At 45.6% G+C, this 22,239-nt stretch overlaps 1 protein-coding gene across 1 annotated transcript in view; it reads left to right on the top strand.

Moving 5' to 3' along the window:
* Window positions 1-282: 282 nt before the first annotated feature.
* Window positions 283-22,239, top strand: part of LOC309571226 (tumor protein D52-like) — a gene marked incomplete at its 5' end in the record, with an annotated part of 126,920 nt that continues 104,963 nt past the window's right edge. The window contains one exon of the mRNA XM_082278534.1: window positions 283-363. Within this exon, the coding sequence (XP_082134660.1) occupies window positions 342-363 (22 nt within the window). The remainder of the gene's footprint in view (window positions 364-22,239) is intronic.

Genomic DNA, 22,239 nt, shown 5'->3' with positions numbered 1-22,239 from the left:
AGCCGGTGCCAGGAGATGTCAGCCAGCACAAGGCAGCACCGGCCTGGGGCACGCAGCTCCGAGGTGCAGCAGCACTGCAGACCCTGGCGCTGCCCGGGAGCCAGGATACAGGCGGTGAGGGGCTGACCGAGGGGCAGGCTCGGCGGCTGCTCACCTGCGCGGGCCGGGGCCGGCGGTGCTCGCTCACCTGGGCGGGACGCGCCGCTGAGTGACGGGCGGCGGCCCCGCCCCGCGGGCACGGGCGGCGCCTCCGCTGCCAGCCAGGCGCCGGCGGGGGCGGGCGTCGAGCCGAGCCGGGCCGGGGCAGCCGCGACGGGCACCGGGACGGGCGCGGGGCCGCCATGGAGCCCCCGAGGGACCAAGGTAGAGCGGGGGGTGGGCGCTGCCGCTGCGCCCCGGGCGGGTGGCGGTGCTGGCGTTGGCGCTGGGGCGGCGGGGACGGCGGTGGCTCTCGCAGCCCTTGGCTGCTCGGCCCGGACCTGCCCTGCCCTGCCCAGCCCTGCCCTGCCGGGCCGGGCAGCGCTGGGCGTCGGGGCGGTGCGGAAGAGGCTCGCCCCGGCCTGGGCAAGGCTGCGCCGGCCGTCGGCTCGGGAAAGGCGGAACCGGGGCCGGGCGGCGGAGCACGGGGCGGCTGCCGGGCCCCCCAGGCGCGGATGCACGGGCAGCGCATCCCGGCCTTCCCGCGGCGCTTCGTGGGCAGAATAAACTTTCTGCTTGCGCCCTGCGGTAAAAGTAAAGCTCTTCCATTTTACGAGTGTGCAACTTTTGATTGACCAGCGCTGTTCGCAGGGTTTGTTCCCTTTTAATTCTCTCCAGCCCAGGGTTGCCCCGCAGCTGGCAGCTCCGTTTGGGCAGCTGCCTCTCGGCCCCTGAGCGGCAGCAGGGCTGGCGCCTCTGTGACGCTTCACTGGTGTGCATTTTGCCTGGGAAGACTGTTGTCCTACCTGCCATGGTTGCAACACTCTTCCTAAAACTTTATGGTTTATTGAAAGCCAAAAACCTTGGGACTGCTTGTCAAAGAGAGCAGTTGGTGCTCTGATGAAAACTGACCCGAAGGCTGGCAAAGCACGTTCTCTTGCTGTATAAGCTTATCCCACAGAGGTGTATTACATTTATCTAACCCATTCATAGATCAGTTGGAACCTTTTATATGGTGTGGTACTGAACTACACGCCAGCTGCTTTCCACTAGACGAAGTAAGGCAGGCTGGGGTCACTAAGTTACCTGCAGTAAGCTGGCAGGGCTGCTTGGTTAGCTCTGTGTCTGTGCCCTTGGGCTGATTTCATTCAGGGTTTTCCTGCTTGTCATGCTGGGGATGGCAGGAAGCGTGCAGTTGTGGCGGCTGAAGTGTTGGAGGGGCTCGAGCTTCTGGGAATGTACCCCTGACTCTGCCACGGTCAAGCTCTGTGCTCTGCCAGGTGAGCTGGTCTGGGCACCAGCCTTGATTTGCTCCCAGTTACACACAGCCAAAACACACAGTTAAGTGTTTCGAGACTTGTATAGTATACTTGTACAATTAACAATGACTTCTGAGTTTCTCTGTACCTAGAGAAAAGGTCAAGGCATCTTTGCCTGACCAGAAGGTATAATCTGGTGAGGGGCTGAACCTCCTCAGGGAGTTTCCTTCAACCATTTTGAAGTCCTGTGTCTATTAAATAAAAAAAAAAACCCAAACCAATCAACGACAAAAAAAAAAAAGGAAAGAAAACAACCACCAAACCCTGGTTTTAGGTACTAACAAACAGTATTGTGCCAGAAAATAGCACAACTGTCAGTCCGATCAGAATTTTAATTCCGACTGCAGGAGCATTAAAACCGATGTCAATATTTGTCCCAAAATTCTTGAGGCTCATCTATAAAAAAGCAAAGGTCCTTATTGCAACTGCAGGGTCTTGAACAACTTCTGATGGAAAAAGAGGGTAAAATAACATGAACTTTTGAAAAACTGTAGTGACAGTCCTGACACTTACTAGAGGTTTGTTTTGTTATTTTACTCACTTTTGTTATAAATGACTTCCTACAAAGAGGGTATTGCACTTCAGGATGTTTATCGGAATAGTGTACCTAGTGTGATGTAAGGGACTGTTACAGAGCAAACATGGTGCAATACCTTCTTCTGCCTTCTTTTTGGAGTGATTATGCTGTTTTCTGTTCATGCTGAGGGGGAGATATGCAGGTCCAATGGGAAAATCTAGGATAGTCAACATACTTGTGCCAGTTAATTAATGGCTTCTAATACCTTGCCAGTTAGACTTCAAAGACCACTTTCCTTGGCAAACTGGAGTGCTTGCATTGGCAACTCTGCTCGATGATACAATATTATTACTCACTAAAGCCAATGTATGTGGTTAAAGTCCAGGCTGCCAGGTCCTGTCTCTGGGGCTGGCTTGGATTGCCTCTTTTAATCAGAAATTAAGTTGCTTAAAATTGCAAGTCAGAGGTTGCACATTCTGTTGTTAAGATGACAGCTTTCTCAGACAGCAAAAGTTAGGAGGTAGGAAGAAAATCTAGATTATGGTTAAGACTGCAGCCAAACTAGACAAGGCTAATGTTCCAGGTGTAGAATGTGCTGAAGTCTCTCCTCTCTCGAGCAGTCAGGTTTGGCAGCAGTCCTTAAAAAGTTGTTCCTAGCCTACCACCAGCAGGATCAGAGCCACTGAGCGAGCAACTTTTCACGTGAAATGTCTTTGTTTTCAGCAAAGGGATATTTGGACTGGCTCTGTGGCTCCGTGTGATTCTCGGTGCACTCCAAAGGCTCGGAGCCTCTTGCTCTGTGATTACAGGTGCCAAAGCAGTAGTGTTGGCTCAAGCCAAATGGATATAATACTATCCTGAGATGAGGAGTCCCTTGTTCTGTTGCTTTGCTTTAACTTGTCATGAACAAAAATCTGATTCACTGTATGGACTTAGATGCTGAACAGATTAATAACTGCAGTTGTGCTTTCACAAAGATGCTGCTGTCCCCTCTGCCTCCCTACTCCCCTCCTCCCTCCCCCCCAAAAAAAGTGAAACCACAACTACACCTGATTATGCTTGCAAGAAGAGTCTCTCTCTGGCTTGCCACTGTTACTGTTAGTGCTCATACAGTTTACCAGTGGAAGAATATGGATGAAGCTGCCCCTACAGTGGATTGTGCCAGTGAGCAGTCTCACGAGCACATGCACCACAGCACAGTTATATAGTAATGATCCATCTCTGATGTTTTGTTCAGGTGTTCCTCTTATGCTTCAGCAACACTTCACTTATGTAACCTGGTGTCTTTCAAAATCTTCAGGCTTTTGTGGCACTTAAAAGGAGTCCCAAAACACTACATTTGATTTCTTGAGAGACTATGTAAGCCTTTCTTTTCCTAGAGCCTTGACTTGCACTTTTTGGGGCTGACAGAATGGACTTTAATGTTATTTTTTTGTGCAGAAAGAACTTGTTGCTGGCAGTAGGATAACATTTCCCCCATTGTCCCATTGGACAAAGCTGCACCTTTTCCTACTGCTTTATTTGTTTTCTTATCACTAGGTACTTGCAGTACTGTAGGTATGATTTTTTTTTTTCACTTAATGTGCAATTGTGAAATCAAACACTTGTAAGTAAATACAAGTGGACAGCTGTTGTGGGAACTGCAAAGGAAGAATAATTTCACTGAGCTGAGTGTCTGTAATGGTGACTTGAAGATGACAAAAATATCAGAAGACTTACACGAGTAGGTCCCTTGAACAGCAGCATGCCCTCATTTCTTTTGCATGAAAAACTGTATTGGGGGGGTTGAAATCTTGTTCTGACTCAGGCTGAGGGTCCTGACTTGATGGGGTGGCATAATGTCAGTTATTCCTCTCTCAGCCAGTGCATGAATGAGGTATGGAAATGTGGGGGATCTGTGCGCTGTGTTGGAGGGATGCTGGAGCAGCTGATGCACAACTGTTGGGTGGGCAGCTGGAGGCTGGAGCAGTGTCAGCTGTTCTGCCTCCCTGCAGTGCTTGAGCATTGAAGGGTAACTTGAACTCTTCATTCTTGCTCACACCCACTTCAGTAGGATATGGAGGAGGGGGCCAGCCCAGTGGCCCAACTGTGGAAGGAATCTGTGGCTTGTGGTATGCATGGATGTTTTTCCCTGTTCCCTACAATGAACACTGTCACAAGCAGTCAGTACAGTCTTTCACTCAGCCAGAGTAAGGTCTGCTCTCGGACATTTTGGCGCAGGGAAAGCTTAGCTAAGGATCTATGTTCTTTGATCCTCCAATGAGGTCAAGCTGTAACTGCTCGGGGCTTTTAAAATCCGACATGAAACTGATGCAATTCCTTTTTGTTCCAGTTTCCCATACTTAGAAGCAGCCCATGGGTTCCTCTTTCTCCCACTGCAAATGCCCTCCAAAGCAATGGGAGGCCTTGGAGGCTCAGGCTGACGTTGCTGGCCTGAAATAAAGCACCGCACCTTGGCTTTGGTGTGAGACTGTGCTGGTGCAGGCTGAGCAAGCACCTTGCTCTGCTTGATCTGTGTGCTTTGTGGGTAAAGTGGGAACAGCTGGTTTTCATGGCTGACAGTTGGCTGCCATATGTTAACACCTCTCCTGGCCTGGGCACGAGTGCTATTGAGCTGCTGTGAGCTGTGCCTGGAGGCTGCAGAGCACAGCCCCTTCCATCTGCAGGGGCTGTCAGTAACCACACAGTGCACTACTCTGCCTTGGGAATGTTATCTCTATTCATTTTTATCTCATTCGTATCTCTATTCATGCTCCTGTCTATCTTGTATGTACATTTTTTCCTCTTGTCTTCTACAGCTGCTGAATACAGGAGCCTTTGACTAACAACCTCTGCTTTGTGAGCCAGCTGTTAGTATAGTCCCAGAAGGAGCTGGGTGATGACGGAAGTGAGTGTTGGGGCTTCTGATGCTTTCTGCCATGCACTGACCCTGCTGGGTGAGGACATCCCAAAAGCTGCTTTGGCTGACCTGAATGTTGTAAAGGCTGGGGAGGCTTTGTCCTCTTTCTTCACAACTATTTGCTCCTTTAACAGGAAGGTGTCCTGGCAGTTTTTATTGGCAGGGAGTCCCTCAGCTGGTACCGAGAAGTCTTGCAGGAGGATGAGGGACTAGAGTTTCCGTGTAATATCAGAGAGCTGTCTGTGGATTGCTGATTCCTGAGGGTGCTGGACATTGCTGCAGGTAAGGGAGGTTATGTGCTGTATCTCTTCAAAAAGTGACGTTTCCATGGCAGCAGACACAGTGCAGGGAGTCTTCTTGAAAGCCAATGTTTTCTTGACCAATTTTCAAAAGAAAATAACCCAAACTCCTCCCTTCTTAGTTTAATAGGAGAGAGCAGCAGTGTCATTTGCTGAGACCTGTACCGCAGACACCTGGTGAGTGTGGGGTTTTTGTGCTTTTACGAGATGTTCACCTCCAGGTAGGAGGATGATGACCCTGCTCTTGCCTCCACTGGAGCCTTTGTAATATGGGCACTTCTGATTTGAGATTTGCTGTGTGGAGGAAGGGAGGTGTTTACCCTTGTTCTTTGGATATCCTGCAGTGAGTAAGCAGAAAAATGTCAAACAAAGGGTGACTGAAAGGGAAAGCAAGCATTAAGTGAGATTAAGTACTAAATTGAAATGCACTTGTTCAGCCAACACTGTCACTTTGTGTCAGCTTCAATTTAAGTCTCCAGAGGGACAGCTTTCTCTCCTGTTAAATGTAGTGACTGTCTTCAAAATTGCTCTTATTTGGGTGTGTTAGCCGGAGTGATTTGGAACCTTCACTCAAAAACCTTGTGTTAGAAGACAGGCTTTCTACTGAAAGCCTTCTCTTTTGAAAAGGGCTGCAGTAACAGACCAGCTACCCAGAACTTTCTAATCTGGATCTCTTCTGAAGGTTCAGTGTCACTCCCGCCATTTCTTCTTACTCGTCTTCCTCCTCTTCCTCTGGTTAAAGGAGCAGAAGTGAAAGAATATGTAGCTGTGTGTTGGCTTTGGCCATTTGGCAGGATGATACCATGAGCCAGGCTAACTGGTCTGGAGCATCCTTGCCCTGCTATGAGAACACTTATTTCTGGCAGAGGTGTAGATGGCTGTATGGATTTTCTGCTAGTGCAAGTACAAGTGGTGGCAGTCAGCTGCATGAGTCTGCAGCCACTTGTCCCTGGGTGTGCTGGGGGGAGCAGCACAGCACTGGCTGCCAGCAAATGCTGGTGTGTGGAAAAATGCTCATTGTGCTGTTACTTGCTTCTGAGCAGAAAGGGGTGGATTGATGCTATCTAGAGGGAAAGCAGCAGTTCTGTTGTGGTGTGAATACTGTCACTGAAAGAGGCAGCTTTCCTGTTTTGCAAGCTGACTTCTCTATTCCAGGGTATGAGAGCAATAAGTGTCCTTGGATACTGACTGACAGTGGAGTGGCCCAGCAGATGCTGCCTTGGCCAAGCCTGGAATGCTCCCTTTTCTCTAGAACTGAGGTCTATAGGAATGTGCTGTGCCACATGTGGTTTGGAGTGACAGGCTTCTGAACTGCCCCTCTCCTGCTGGTAGCCTCCCAGCAGAACAACAAATGTGTGCTGTGCTTGAAAACTTCATAGATAAAGAGGAAGCACACTTTGTGTGAGTACATGGAAAGAAAACCTGTTTATTGTGTAATTGAAATGTTAACAATCTACTTAAAGAATTAGTTTAGAAAGACTATTATGCAGATGAAGCTGTAGTAATAATAAAGGTAACATACAAACTTAGTTTCTATACCTTTTTCTTGGTGTCTTACTCATCCTTCCCCTGGCTTCTGGGGCTGTTAGTATCATTTTGGTGGTGGCAGGGTTATTAGAGCAAGTTGTCATATTGTGACTCCATTTCTGGGAGGAGTAGGATATTGGTGGTTTCTTCCTCACTGTGGGATCCACTGGAATCCTTCTGTTCTGTTTAGTTTTTACAGATCTTTCTTTCATTGCTTTGCAAGCTCCATGTTACATCCAAATCTATTATATAAAGTGCCTTTTATATATGTTAGATATTCCTTTGCTCTCTGTTATCTATGTTATAAGATAGTTTTGTCCAACTGCACATCTCCACTGGTGACTTTCTTACAGCTGTGGGATCTCCATTGTCAGCCCTGTGCCCTCTTACTTGTACCATGCCTGTATTCTCACACCCTGTGTCTCTGCTCGGAGACAGGCCAAGTAAAACAAAGCTGCAGGCAAATCAAGAAGGGTTGAGACAGAGCAAGCCTGACAAGTCTCTAGTCCTGGGGCCTTGCAAGCTCGGCTCAAAGCTTATGTCCTGTCACTAGCAATGGCAGTGTTGTACTGTGGAGTAACAAAGAGGCTGGGGAGCACCTGCAGCTTGCTTGGGGTGGTGGGTGAGGCAAGCAGAGGCAGAACAGCAGGTATTTTTCCTGTTTTGCTTTCCCTTGTCTAGCAGCTAGAGGGAAGTGGCGCTTCATCAGAACCCCCTAACCCTTGGATAGAGATGAAAAGATGTGCCAAGGGAGGCGACCTGGGCTGGAGTTGGTGTTTTCAGACAGGTGCTCCTCCTGTGCTTTGCTAGGATTAGAGCCCATGCTTGGCTGTGATGTTGGTTCATGAGAAAAACCTCAAAAAGGTTGAAAACAAAGCTGTGTAAGTAATGTTTCTTAACTGCTCTTTAGGCTGGCAAAGCTGTGTAGCATTGGGAATGTTGCTTGTGTCTGTTTGGCATTGTTTGCTTTTTGCCTAAAGTACTCTAATTAAACTATTAGCAGGGGTCCCAAGATGAGCAAGAAGTGATCCTACTTACCTCTCTGTTCTCTGCCTAAATGTGTATCACATCATGACATTAGAAAGTCTTGGTTAATTTGATCAGGATAGCAGAATTTGAAAGAAACTCCCCTTATGCTTCCACTCGAGTCATCTCTGTCTGATGTTCATTGCAGTGTTCTACAGCAATCCAGTCCCTGGGAATAACATACAGTATTGGACATTTGCAGCTGCTGCCAGGACGGGCTGCCTTTGAAGAAGGCAATTTCACTGAACTTGCATCTTCTGATACCTTGTAGTCTCTGCAGAGTGTATCGGAGTCCTGATGTGTCCCTTGCTTTTCCTCACACAGGTTCCTGGGAATGGAACTGTGCAAGGACTTGTCTATAAGCATCTTTAAAGCAGCTGTCCTTTAAGTGGGAACCAGTACTTCCTACTCAAATGAAGGGTCAGGGTTATGAAATGGGCACAGCTCACACTGGCTGGAGTGCACCTTTCTCTCTAGTGTCTGTATTGTTCTGCAGAAGAGAAGTCCCTTCAGCACATCTCAGAAGTGTTTTGCCTACATCTGAGGAGTCTTGAGAAGCAGGCTGAAGGCGGAGCAGAAAGCCCCCAGATCAATCACTGTTTTTGACTTGCTGACTGCTCGGTGTGCTTTGATGACTGCTGGCAGAGGTTAGTTCTGTGCCTGCACACAGACAGGCCTCAGTGTGCGTGAGCGGATCACACGCGCTGTGCAGGCTGTTTCCATAGCACCAAAAAAATCTGCGCCAGGCAGTCCCTGAAGAGGTTTTGCTGAGCAGCTGACGTGCATTCAGGGATGAGGAGCATCAGAAGTAGTACCAGCCTAGGCATGGGGTAGGAATGGAGCCTGCTTTAAATATTGACTTTCCTGTTGCCAGATGTCACAGTCTTGGCAGAAGGAAAACAGGCTGTTTTACTGCAGTGTGCTTTGCTTGGAGCTATGAGCTCTGAAAAGCACCATTCATGCTCTGCTTCATCTCCTCAACAAGCTATTTGCAGTGTTGTGCTCCAAAACTGTTTTTTTAACAGCGAGTTTGTTCTGGAGCAAAAGGAAAGACCTGAAATGACTTCTTGTCTTTCTCTTAAGACTGCTCTGGTGCCTGTGTGGGAGTTATGTTTTACCTTCTTGTGCTCTGAGTTGTGACAAGCCTTTGTGTCTGCTGCCTGGGCAGACTCTTCAGGTGCTCTGCAGCTCTGGTATCCCAAGTATGTCTGTATGGGCCTTCAAGAAAGGGGTGGGTCCACCTGCTGTGTTCAGAGCATTGCCATGTGGCCTGTCACCATCTCTGGAGACACTTGAAGGAACAGGGAACAGAACCTCCTGCAGAGGACCCCAAAGAGAACTGTCTGGAGAAGGCCACAACCCCAGCTTGCCATTGTCTGAAATGGTGTTGTGCTGCTGCTTGCCAAGCAGGTGTTCATCCCTGATCTTCTTGTTGAGCAAGACTGAGCACATTGTGGGTCTGGCTCCCTACTTCTTCCAGGTCTCAGGCCACAGTTGGATCCCTGCACACTATCTTTTCACACCAGCTCCTGGTCCAGGGTGTGTGGGGACCTCAGCCCCAAGCTTGGGCTGGGGGGATGTATCCCAAAACCAGATTAGGATGTGTTGGGGGGATCCTGTGTGTCATAGAAGTTGTTTATGTAGTTTAACTGCCAAAAGCTCTACTGCACTTCTAGCTGACTGCTACTGTCATATGATTTAAGTGCAGTAATTTGGAAGGAGGGGAAGACGCTGAAATATTACTGTTATTTTCTCCAATAAAGCAGTCCTTAACTGCAGTAAAGGTGTGTTTTAGACACCCACTCTAAATCTCCTTGTCTGAAAATTCTGATGAAGGAATAAACAGTCACTGCTACCATTTAAATAACTGTTTATAGCAATCAGTCTTAAATACTAACCTTCCCTAAAATACATTTGAATTTCTTAGTGCACTTGTAGTAAATGCTGAGGTACAACAGAGACACCTGTCTGTACTTTGTCAACTGCTGCTTGAGCTTTGTACATCGATCTCATTAACACTTTATGTAGCAGAACTAGTGTGAACACTAAGCAGGTAGTAGTACACTTCTTTGGAAAAGTAAAATTCAGTGGCTGAATGTCTCTTTTTGAATATAGCCTTGGTTTTTAGATGCAAACAAATCTTGCTTTCCTGTCCTTCAGGTTAATCTTTAAATACTCAGTCAACTTAGTTGTTTTTGGTTTTCTGGAGGAATCTCTAAATATTGTAGGGGGAAGAATCGGTTTTGGACTGTGGTGTCTCCAACAGTTGACTTTTTCCAAAGAAATCAGTCTACTGCAAGTGCATTCTTGATTACTCAGTTCCAGCAATCGGTGCTGCTGTTCAATATAAACTTGTTTAACTATGTTTAATATCAAAGGACGAAAAAGCCAGCAGCTCACCAGGCACCTAACAAGTACCAGAGAGCTGCTGCATGTACTGCAGGTGTGCAGGGCTGCATGTATTGTATGTTGGTGCAGGGCTGCACCAACTGCCCACTGATTGGGTTGGTTGGACAATACAGAGCACTTCTGTAAAGATGCAGGAGTTGCATGGTTTTTATGGTGTATGTATGGGGGTACTTGTTTATGTTCAAATGTGGTTTTGAGGACTTGGTTTTAACAGTCCAGCAATCCTACTGGAAAGGTGGTTGGTGCTCTCAGAGCACAGCTGCAATGGTAGGTGAGCCTTCTGCACCCCTTCTAATACACCCCTCTTGGTGCATTGCTTAAAACACCAACTTCTGAGCTGCAAGTTGTTCACACTCTTAAGTGTGTAATTTGTTCCTATAAATTATTCTGGGTTAAGGCAACCTGCAGTGTCAGTACAGGCTGGGGGAATGAAGGGATTGAGAGCAGCCCTGTAGAGAAGAACTTGGACTGGTGCTGGTGGATGAAAAGCTGGACATGGGTCAACAGTGCGCACTTCCAGCCCAGAAAGCGGTAACACATCCTGGTCCTCATCAAAAGCAATAGTGGCCAACAGGTCAGGGATCTTCTTGGATCTCATGGGATCCCACCTGGAGTATTGTGTCCCGTTCTGTGGTCCCTAGAACAGGAAAAACTTGGGCCTGTTGAAGCAGGTTCAAAGGAGAGCCATGAAAATCATTGGAGGGATGGAACACCTATTGTATGAGGAAAGGCTGAGAGAGATGAGGTTGTTCAGCCTGGAGAAAAGAAGGCTTCAGGGAAATCTTATTGCAGCCTTTCAGTAGTTAAAGGGGGCTTATAAAAAGATGGGGACAGACTTTTTAGCAGGGCCTGTTGTGATAGGACAAGGGGTAATGGTTTTAAGCTGGAGGAGGGTAGATTCAGACTAGATATAGAGAAATTTTTTACATTGAGGGTGGTGAAACACTGGAACAGGTTGCCCAGAGAGGTGGTGGATGCCTGATTCCTCAAAATATTGGAGGTTTTAGGTGGTCCACTGGACATTTGGAAGGTCCAATGGAAGCATTGGACAGGGCTTCGAGCAACCTGATCTAGTTGAAGATGTCCCTAGCAGGGGAACTGGAACGAGATGACCTTTAAAGCTCCCTTCCAACCCCAACCATTCTATGGTAAAACACAGATACTGACCAAATCTTTAACTGGGAAAGTTTACACCACCCTTAAAGGGTATTTGGGGCACCCTGCTTTGCTTTCTTTGAGTGTGAATTGTAGATGAACATGAGTACTATGGTCCATGAGCAGTGATGAGCAGGGAGAATTAGTTTCTGCATATTTCTGAATGGTACCAAGTCAAACCTGTTGGAGTTGATGCTTTGAAGCTGAGTGGTTTCGATTGGCTTCTGTGCCTGTCACTGTGCAGATTTTTTGGCATGACAGATTTTTCGAGATTGTATAAGAAGGAAAACAACTTGAGTGTTAATGGAGTCAGCAGAGCAACCTGCTGAGTACTTCCTGCTGTGGTGAGGAAGTGTTTTTGGGATAAATGGCAACAGGGAGAGCCTTACTGGAGTGAATGGACAGTCTTCTTATTCTGTTTTAGCACACTGATGTGTGAAGTCTTTAATATGCTTCTGTTTCTTATTTACAATTCAAGAGCAAAACTTCACCTTGGTGAATCCCATAAGTGTACTTCCCTCCCATCCCCATTGAAGAGTATCTTCCTATTAAAAAGCATCTTTTGAGAAAGTGAGAATATGAGAAGAGGGATACAAAAGTCAAAGCAAGACCTCTGTGTGTTGTTGAGAGGAGCTGAGAAAACTTTTAAATATTTTTCGGAGGGAAAACTGATAAATTAAGGATAGAGCTAGTGTCAAATAAAGTAACTTCTCTAGTTTTCCTGCTCCAAGGTAATGTTACTGGAGAGGCCTTGTTTTCCCTTCATGCAAGGTGGTGCCAGCAGCATTTCTGAGGGATGTGATGGCTTCTTAGTAATAATGCTGTATCACAGCTCCCTGCTACAGGACACACTTGTGGATTGACAACTGAGGACTAGCAGTACGCACGGCAGTGTTTCGACTTTCACCTCTTCAACATCCTGATACAGTTTTTACCAGAATGAAAAACTGTGGGTTGCATTATTCATAGCTCTTGAAGCTCTGAGTTATTCGGAATGTTTTTTTTGTGCTGATGGCCGAGCTGTAGTGTGCCAAACCTGATGTAACAATAACCTACTGGGTACCAGCTAGAGCAGTCCTTAACCATAAAGTTTGAAAAGTTTACCAGATTAATCTGTTAAACAGAACGGATCCATTAAACTAGAGCATGACCAGTACTCAGAATGCCTATGAATATATGTATTTTTTTGCTTGACATTTACAGTGGTGAAACAGGCTGTGTGGTGGATTAGCTTGTGCAATAGGGAGTGATGCTAAACTTAGACTTCACTTAGCAGTGTAAAGCTTTATTCTTGGAGTTCGCACTGATGTTCTGTTCCAGGTCAAACACTGGGAGGAGGCAACTTGTGGAACAGTGCAGTTCTGGAGCAGCTACTCTCTAAAATCAGTGGAGGCGTGCTTTCTTTACCAAAAATTACCCAACCACAAGCCCCAACACAAAAAAACCACAAACTACCAAAACCACATAAAACTAAAAAACACCGCTTCCCTCCCCCTCCTCTCTTTTGGAGATGAACCTCAAAATACCTCAAAATTTGGTCCTTCAAACCTGCACTTCTTTCTTCCCGCTGTAGTTTCCATTGTGTCATCTGCACCAGAATCAGGAAAAATGCCTGCCTTTGTGTTCATTAGATAGGTCTTTCCAGTTTTGTTCACTATCATATATTTCAGTAAAATGAGTGGTTAAATTCATTTGACTTACTTTGTTGCAAAATATAAATGAGGAACCTGGATGCTTATCCAAGCATGCTGATATTTAGGAAAACTTCCCTTTTGGTAGAATGGACTGGGACACAACTAGATTGTGCATAAATATATTAATATTGCTTGGAGATCTTGAGAGATTAGTACTTTTGGGATCTGAACCTGCATAGGTTGTTAAAAAAGGAAATACATGTTGCCTGTAATGTCACCCAGCAGCAAAAAGTGGCATCTCTGTCCAAAGTCTGATCTGATGGAACTGGGTATGCTCAAGTTTTCTTGGGCCTGGAAGTCCTTTAAAACTTTATATCGTTTTGTGGAATCATCACTGGACAAGCTTTCTTGACCCTTTTCTTTGCCACCTTCAGCTTTTGGAGTGATCAGTGTTTTATGATTGTCTGTTGATTTATGTGACAGCAGTATCTCTCTAGGCTAACAGTTTCATTTAATTTACTGTCCTAGTGTGACTTGGAGTAGGGGCAAATGTCTCTTAACAGGATTTACTCTGCTCAAGCAGCATTAAAAGTCAGTCAAGGACATATCAATCGGATAAAATCTCAGAGTACTTACTAATATAATGGCAACTTCAGTGGTCATAATATTCTAAAGGTAGGTGCATTATCTGCATTATATTAGGAAAAAAAGCTGGTCATTGCAGTTGGTTTGTTAATGAATTGCTGCTGGTTGCTGCATGCACAGTTGCAGGATTCTCCCTCATCTCTTAAATGAGATTAAGAGCAGTGCAGAAGTATTCAAGCTGACGTCCTGAGTTTGTCCAATTTGCAGCCCTGGCAGGATGTGTCCAAGATCCTTTAAGTAGTGATAGCTATTGCTCTGAATCAGTTTGGAAGCGCTGTAGGAATTGGTGCTGCCCAGCTGGATATGGAATTTAGCAGTATGGGCAAGCAGCAGCCACACTCCATCTGGAACAGGACACTTCAAGCACCACACAGTTGAGTGCGTGACTGGTAAAGTGCTGGACTATAAAGGAGTAGGTAATGTATCTCGTTTGATGCTGCAGGGAAAACAAAACAACTTATTCTGGGTTTTCAAGTGAGAGATTCCCAGTAATAGTGAACTGCTGCACAGGTACTTCATACCAGCAATCTGGTGGTGTGCCATTAACACTCCTTTGTTAGGTCTTACTTTCTTAAGTTTGGGAGGGCGCACTGAAATGCTGCAGTGTGAGAAATCTAGATGCATAATCAGGGCTTGTCTTCATTTTGGGCTTAGCTGCTTGGAAAAGCTGTAACTGGCTTGGTGTCTACTGCCAGCTTTTAGGTACCTTGTGGTCAGCCTGGTTCTCTGAAGGGTTTGTAGCATAACCCATTACTGGTTTAAAGGTGTAAATTGACTGGTTGAAGAAGAGGGATCAGGAGCAGGTTCTTATGACCTGAGACATTTCTGGGGCATATATGTCTGTGTATTTACCATACTAGTGCACTGCTGCTGCTGACTAGGCAGAGTTTTACAGTTTCACAGATACTTCACAGTATGCTCTCAGATAAGCCAAGAGCAAAAATGTTAATAGGATTTCTATACAGCTTGCTACTTGCAGTTGGCCGTGTTTGAGAAATTGTACTTAAAATTTTATGCAATTACACTTGTTTGACAGCAGAAGTCAAAATCGTAAACTTACTTAGTCAAGTCCTAAGAAGGGAAAAAAACTGGTGGTTTGCCATTATTGCTAAGCAAACAGCTGATCTTTATCATGGATAGCTGAATAAGGTGCCAGGCTACAGCAGGAGTGCACCTTAACCATACAACCAGTAACCTGTGTGTGGTAAAATTAGCAGTGCTTCTAAAAATGTCACTCCTCTTGGTGTTGTGTGCATCCTTTGTGGAAGCCCACCTGGAGATTACTGTCCTCTGACTATTTGTGAGGAAATTTGTGTGGTTGTGCTAAAAATTACTGTGCCCTGAGTGCAGAAGTGACTCTCCCAGTGCTACTGAAGGGCAAGCTGACATCTGTAGATGAACTGACATGTGTTTGGAAGCTTTTGTGTCAGCATTCCTCTGGACTGAGGAGCTTTGCTAGGGGAACCTGAGAGCATGCTCTAGAGAGAGTTGCTGGAGGAGTAAAGGAAACTGCACTGGAATGGATGAAAAATAAATTGAGGAGTTGGAGAAGGGGATTCAATGACTTAACTTGAGCCTAGTTTTCTTGGGCTCATGCAATTGATAAAGGGTAAAAGGAGGACAGGTTCCTGCTGAAAGGCAGCTTTAGCTCAGTGACACTGGTAGTTTATTTGTCTACTTCAGCTTTTTCTTTCTGTACAAGAGTGAACTCTTCCTGCTGCAGAGGCACTTCCCTCCTGAAGAAGGGGTGTCGGGGGAAGTAGATGGCTTTTGTACTTGCCAAGAGCTGCTTCTGTGTCTAGAGTCACATGTCAAGCCCAAAAAGTTGCTTGCTTATTCACTTAGTGAACAAAGTGTAAGTCTGTCCCTTTTATGAAAATACAGGAGACTTTTTTCCCCTCCCAGAATCTGTCCCAACTGGTCAGCTACCTTTTTCCTGTAGTGTCTTACCAGAAACCAAGGTAGTCTCTACTGCTGCAAAGGCATCTGCTTTGCTTGTCAGCTGTCATAATACTCCTGTACACTGGGGAGATGTGTGGAAGTGAAAAGTCTCCCGTGAAGTCTCTGTCCATACCTCAGTTTAGAAAGTGTGGGAGAAAACTGAACTTTATTTTTTGTCAGCAGGTAGATACTTACAAATCTGCTTCACAAGATGAAGGACAGGCCACAGACCTTCCCTAAGACAAGGTGCCAGGACCCCTTGGGTTCCTGAAGATGAGAGGTCCCTGGAAGATCCTTGGAGAATCTGGGGGAGCTGCCTGTGACTTATTACAGCCATTGTGTTAATCACAGAATGGTTGAAGTGGGAAAGACCTCTGGAGGTTCAACCCCTGTTAGGGCAGGGCCACCTGGAGCTGGTTGCCCAGGACCATATCACAGAAGGTTTGAGTTGGAAGGGACCTTAGAGCTCATCCAGTTCCAACCCCCCAGGCATGGGCAGGGATGCCACCTGCTAACTAGATCAGGTTGCTCAGGGCCCATCCAAGCTGGCCTCAAACACTTCCAGGGATGGGGCATCTACCACTTCTGGGTCACCTGTTCAGTGCCTCACCACCCTCTGAGAAAAGAATTCCTTACTAATGTCTAATGTAAATTTCTCCTCTTTTAGTTTGAAACTGTTCCCCCTTGTCCTGTCACTATCTACCTGTGTAGAAAGTTGTTCTTCCTCTTTTTCAAGTCCCCTTTAGGTACTGAAAAGCCTCAGTGAGGCCTCCCTGGAGTCTTCTTCAGGCTGAACAACCCCAATTTTCTCAGCCTGCCTTTGTAGGATGTCTCATTGAGAGATCATCTTTGTGGCCTTTCTCTGGACCGGCTCTAGCAGGTCAATGTCCTTCTTTGCTGAGAACTCCAGAGCTGGATGCAGTGCTTTAGGTGGTGTCTCACAAGGGCAGTGTAAGGGTGGAGAATCACCTCCTTTGACCTGCTGGCCACTCAGCTGTCAATGCAGCCCAGGGTGCATTTGGCCTTCTGGGCTGTAAGCACACACTGGTGGCTCATGTCCAGCTTTTTATCCACCCAAGTCCTCCTCTGCAGGGCTGCTCTCAAGGACCTCTCCCAGCCTGTACTTGTATCTGGGACTGCCCTGACCTGGGTGCAGCACCTTGCGCTTGGACCTGTTGAACTTGATGAGGTTCTCATGGGCCCACTTCTTGAATTTGCCCAGGTCTTCTGGATGGCATCCTGTCCTTCTGATGTGTCACCTGCACAGCTCAGCTTTGTGTCATCTACAAACTTGCTGAAGGTGCAGTTGATGCCACTCTGTGTCATTGATAAAGATATTAAAGATGACTGGTCCTTGATATCCGTGTCTGTGGACCACGTCCAGATAGCTTTTGAATATCTTCAAGGATGGATTTTGTGAAGTACTTACCCTAAACCCGTGTTGCTTGCATCAAATTGTGTGCTGCTTGGTTGCTTCCGTACTTCTGCCCTTTATAGTAAATGATGGACTTTCTGTGCCACGCCAGATGCAGGCATGAACTTGGTAATTACATGGTGGGAGCTGCTGTGTACCACAAACACTGAAGATTTTGTCGGTATTATTAAGGTACTGCTAAGACTACAGATGGTGCTTTTTTGGATGATTCTTTTTCAGATATCACAATATGTGATTCAGCTTAATGCATAATCAAATTTGCTTTGTTCTTAAAACCTCAGTGTTGATTTCGTGTTGCGACCTGGTACCTGGCAGACTTTTCTGGAGCTGCTTTTCAGAAATGGAGGCTCTGGGATTCTGTGTTAAAAGAGGGAGGTTTGCTTTAAGAGTGCAGAAAAACAGACTTGTCCTACGAGGGAGGCAGGGAGTCACTCCAATCAGAGTCACTCAAGTAAAACTTAGTTAGATTGTGAGGTTCCATACTAAAACTTTGCTTGAAACAATAGCATTTCTGCACTGCAGTCTTTTCTTCCTAATCTTTTCCAACTAACATCTAGCTGCAGCTCAGCACTGTTTCTTCACATTTTTGACAGGGTCAGTCTCTTGCCTGAAGGATTGGAGTCTATAGAGAATGCAGCATAACTGGGATAAGTGGCTGAAGTAAAATAACTAAATAACTGAATCTAAAATAACTAAATAACTAAAATCTACCTGACAATGCTTTGACTCTGTTAATCTCACTTGGAAGTGCCCCTCTGTGTTTGTAGGGTTTGATCTGACTTTTCCAAAGTCAATGCAAACTCTGATCACTGGTTCTGGGGTGCTACTCTGTCCTTTGGCCTGGACCCTTTCCATAAGTCAGAAAGCTTTTTACCTGTTACTGCTGGAGCTGGGAAACGTGATTGCTTAGAGCACTGTTTGAGACACACAACTTTGTCATAAATCAGGGGTTTCTGCCTAATTTTCTAAGTGCTGAAACATTTATAAGGTAGTAGAGAATGTTTGCAAATATAGAGAATTTTGTCTGATATGAATGGGTTAAGTATTTTACTGTAGTATCAGCTCATCTAGTGGCAGAATATGCTGGAGTGTGGATCTACTCCCTCACAAGAGCTCAGGAAATTAGTCTGAGTTTATAATTGGATTGAGAGAAGAGAACTGCTGCTTTCGCCAAGACATGCGTCAGCTGTCTGAAATACTGTGGGCTGAGACTTTGGTTTAAGAGAAGAGCAATACTGGCAGCCTGTGATCCTCACCTGTAACATTTGAAAGTGTTTGTGTTGCAGGGAGGTATGTCTTGGCAGAATACTGATCATTCTAAGAAGTGGTGGTTGTTGTTGGTGGTTTTTTCTTTGGGTTTTTTGTTTGTTTGTTTTAATAAGAGTAAGTGAAGGCAGCACTTAGGCTAAAGAAAATTCTGGAGAAGATATTTCTGTACAAAAAACCTTACTGAATGATGTAGTTGTATAAGCAGAGCTTGTCCAGAGAAAGCATGCGGGGGAGGCTGAAGTACTGAGATTAATATTGTGGTGTTGAGTTGTACCCTGCTAGAAGACAGCAGATACTTAACCCCTTCAGCAACATTCTGCTGACCATTGCTAACGGGGCTGCAGAAGCCTATAGTGGTGCTGTTCAGGAATTGCTGTAGCTGTGCAGCTCCGTTCATATCCTGCACAAATCTCAGGGGACTGGAAGAAGTGTCTGCTGTTAAAGGAAGGGGAGAGAGCACAGTGTGGGAATTAATATACAAATTTCAGGCTTGTTTAGTCTTCGGGCTTCTGTCTTATTGTTTCACAATATCTTTTTCTCTTAATGCAGTTTTAAGGTCTCAGATCAGGTGCTGAAAGGCTTTACTTGTCTGTAAACTGGCAAGATTTTGAAGATCAAGTTGATGCTACAGAATCTAGATTGGCTTAAGATGCTTAAGTAGCTTTATGGCTCTTAAAATGGCTTATGCCATATAAAACTCTGTTGGAGTGGGGAGAGGAGCCTGACTGTTGCTGCCTGATTGGGATCTACCTGGGAAAGATGGGGGTGGTGAAAGACTGCCTGGCTGGAAGTCTTTGCCCCAGACACACTCACTGGAAGGCCTCTTGTTAATCTTGCCTCTTAGCAGACTGAAGATGAAATTCAAACCAAGTATAGGCTGAGAAGGCAGTTGAATCTTAACAGGCAACCTTGAAATAAGAGTCTGAATCTTTTTTGCTGTGCCCCCCAAAGAGCAAGTGCTTCTTGCACCTCTTTCCCCTCTTTATCAACAAAGTCTTCCCCTCATTTGCCCCATTTTCTTTTGCTTGCTTAAGTGCTGGAGTCATGATAGCCTTGCCAAAAGTATGAGCTGTGATGCACAAGTTTGGCAGCTCTGGGTATAATCAAGACACAAACACGGGGTGTTCAATGTGGTGAAGGTGCCTATGTAACAGCAGAACTCAGAGTAGATCTTGTGGATTGGTTATTTTGATAGCTTTTTCCAAAGTACTGTTTAGATCATCTTAGGGTAGTTTCTGCACTCCTCCAATCCTGAGGCATGAGTGGTAGCCTTTCCTGAGTTTAACTGTATGAAACACTACTGAATACATAGCTCAGTTTCTTCAAAGCCCAGAGGTGATACTCATTCATACTTGATCAGGGTTTGGTTTCTGTAGGGAAGGAGGGATCTAATGTTTCCATGTATGAACAGACTATTGTTCTGCTAGACCTATATGTGGGAAAAGCAGCTTCTCTGCAAGGCTACCATAACATCTTAGCCTTGCCATCAAGGTAGAAGTGCTTTAATACTATATTGCCTTGCTTAAATTGTTGCTAGAGCTTTGGGTTAAGGAGGAAGCTGCAGACCTGGGTAGCAGGGGCTAGCTGAAGAAAGAACCATGCCTGAGACTAAGCAGGCAAATACCTGGTGAAAAGTGTTTGCTCAAATTCAACAGCTTTTCTAGCTGTGGAGGGAGTTCCCTCCCTTATGATTCATGAGGTGCACAGTCTGTACTGATTGTTAATGCTAAATAGTTACCTGGGAAAGCTTTAAGTACACTCTGTAACCTTAACAGAGGAGATTACAACATGATTAATGGTGGGAATTGTGATGGTAATGCTTTGCTGAGGCTTGCCAAGCCTTCCTGAGCCGTTTTGTGACATTCAGTTGAACTTGTCAGTAATTGGTTCAAGCATCCTTGACAGAAGGTATCTACCTCGTGCCAGTCTCTCAGACACCAGCTTCTAAAATGGCATAGATGACTTAAGTACTAACCTCTTCGTTATCTTCAGGTGTTAAGGGCAATGAGTGCTTGTTCTGGAATAGCAAAATCTTCAGTTTTAATCTCTTGCATAGTAAGCAAAACCCCGCTGCTACTTGTCTTTGGAACAGCTCCTTCTTTAGGCTTCAATATCTTTGCAGGTGCTGCCTTGCATCTGGTATCTGCAGTAACAACCAAGGTACACAGTAAAACTGAATTTACAATGCAGGGAAAAGAGCAGAGATACTCAAGGATACACAGTAACTACTCTAAGCCATGTAACAGAAGCCTAAACTTAAGTTTCGGCTCTGAAATGTGTGTGTCTTGCCCTGGGAAGGCAGCGTCCATCTATTAGGGTATGGCTCTACAGCCTCAATTCCACCTTCAGCCAGCTTCATGTCCATCCTGCCCGTACAGCAGGATAATTTGGTCATGGGAGGGCCCTTTAGCAAGGCCTCATAATGAGCCTGTTTTCATAGTGTAGAGAAATCTTGATTGCTGTGACTATCAAGAGCTGCTAAACTGGTCCAAAAGCTTCACACTGCAGAGCAAAACCTTACTTTTTTGTTCTGTGAAGCGCTGTTTGTCATACCCATCCTGCTTTGTTTCCTTGGGCCACCATTTGAATTTGGAAAATCCCTTGGAGAGAGATTCATTCCTCCTCCAAATGCACCACAGCTAGCAGAACCTATCTTCTTCAGACTGGCCTTAGGCAGTATAGGGTGAGTGCTGCCTTGCTCTGCCCTGAATCTCTGGATGTGCTTAGGAACTACTGGGGAAGAAGCAGATAAAATGGTTGTTATGGCTGGCAGGGGATCTCTCAAAACTAGATCCTGAAGTGGATGAGTTAGGGATGATGGCCTACAAGTTGTCCTTCAGCAGGTTTGGAAGGGTGGACTGCTGTCCTTTCTCTACAGATGGATTGACTTGTACTTCAGTGTGAAGACCATCAAACTTCCCTAAGTGATGAGGAAGAAGCTTGTTCAGCAAAACAGCTTCGTTCCTCACCAGGTAGGATTTGTACCTGAGAACAAGTGAGGAGAAACACTCCTGTAAACTCTAGCGGGTAAGAGAGCAGGAGGCTGATGTGTTTAGGTGATGTGTTTGGGAGGTGCTGTAGCAACCCATCTGTATGGCCACTATAATTGAGATTAATCTGAGCAAGGAGGGTAACTTGAAGTAAGGAGCGCTTGCATGATATCCTTCTCTTGGCAATGACCTTAGGACAGTAATATTTCTGTAATATTTCTAAAAACTAGAGATTGTCTTGGATGACTTCTGGTCTTGTGCTCAGGCTATGCGTAAGCCAGAACAAAAGCAGAATTCAGCTTCTCAGGTGGAGGCTTAGATTTGTTATTGAGCAAATCTTCCCTGTAAGCCAAGTGTATATTCCAGCAGTGGGACATGTCCTGTATGTGTCTCTGACTACGCTGAAGATATGTTGAAGAGTTTGGCCCATACACGCTTCTGTCTGTAGGGGTGGCAGGCCAGGCTGGTGGTTGAGACTGGCAATCCAAACGTCTCTAGGGACATGAAACCACCTTTTGTGCTATAAAGATGTAGGAAGAATACCAGATTTTTTAAAATGGATGGTAAGGGGTAAATCTGAATGTAAGGAATTTCCTGTAAAAGACAAAAACATAATGTTTGCTCCAGGAAATGCCTAGGAAATGGTATTTTTGATTGTTAGCAGGAATCAACAGATTTTTCATAAGGGATTCTTTTTGCTATAATAGCTAGTTGTAGCCAGATAGCACTGACTGGTGTTAAACTGAATTATTATCTAGGGTTGGAAAAAAGTCCTAGGGTGTAGCCTCCTCTTCTCTCTCTCTCTCTGTGTCGGGAGAGTGATGGCAGAAAACACCCAGCTCTTCGTGTGCCACACCTGATAACTTGTCATTTTGCCTAACCCAGTTAGTACAACTACTGCCTGAGCCTTTTGCACAGAAGGCAGCCCCTGACTGCTGAGTTACACGAGGGAAAGCTGCGAAGCACAATCTGTAGGTATTCATATTAACAGACTTGGTTAATAGAGTATATTATTACTGTAGCTGTGTTACAGTTC

This window comes from Coloeus monedula, assembly GCF_965178545.1.
Source record: "Coloeus monedula genome assembly, chromosome: 1".
Classification (NCBI taxonomy): domain Eukaryota; kingdom Metazoa; phylum Chordata; class Aves; order Passeriformes; family Corvidae; genus Coloeus; species Coloeus monedula.
The sequence above is the reverse complement of the archived record's forward strand: the minus strand, read 5'-3'. Positions and strand labels throughout refer to the sequence as shown.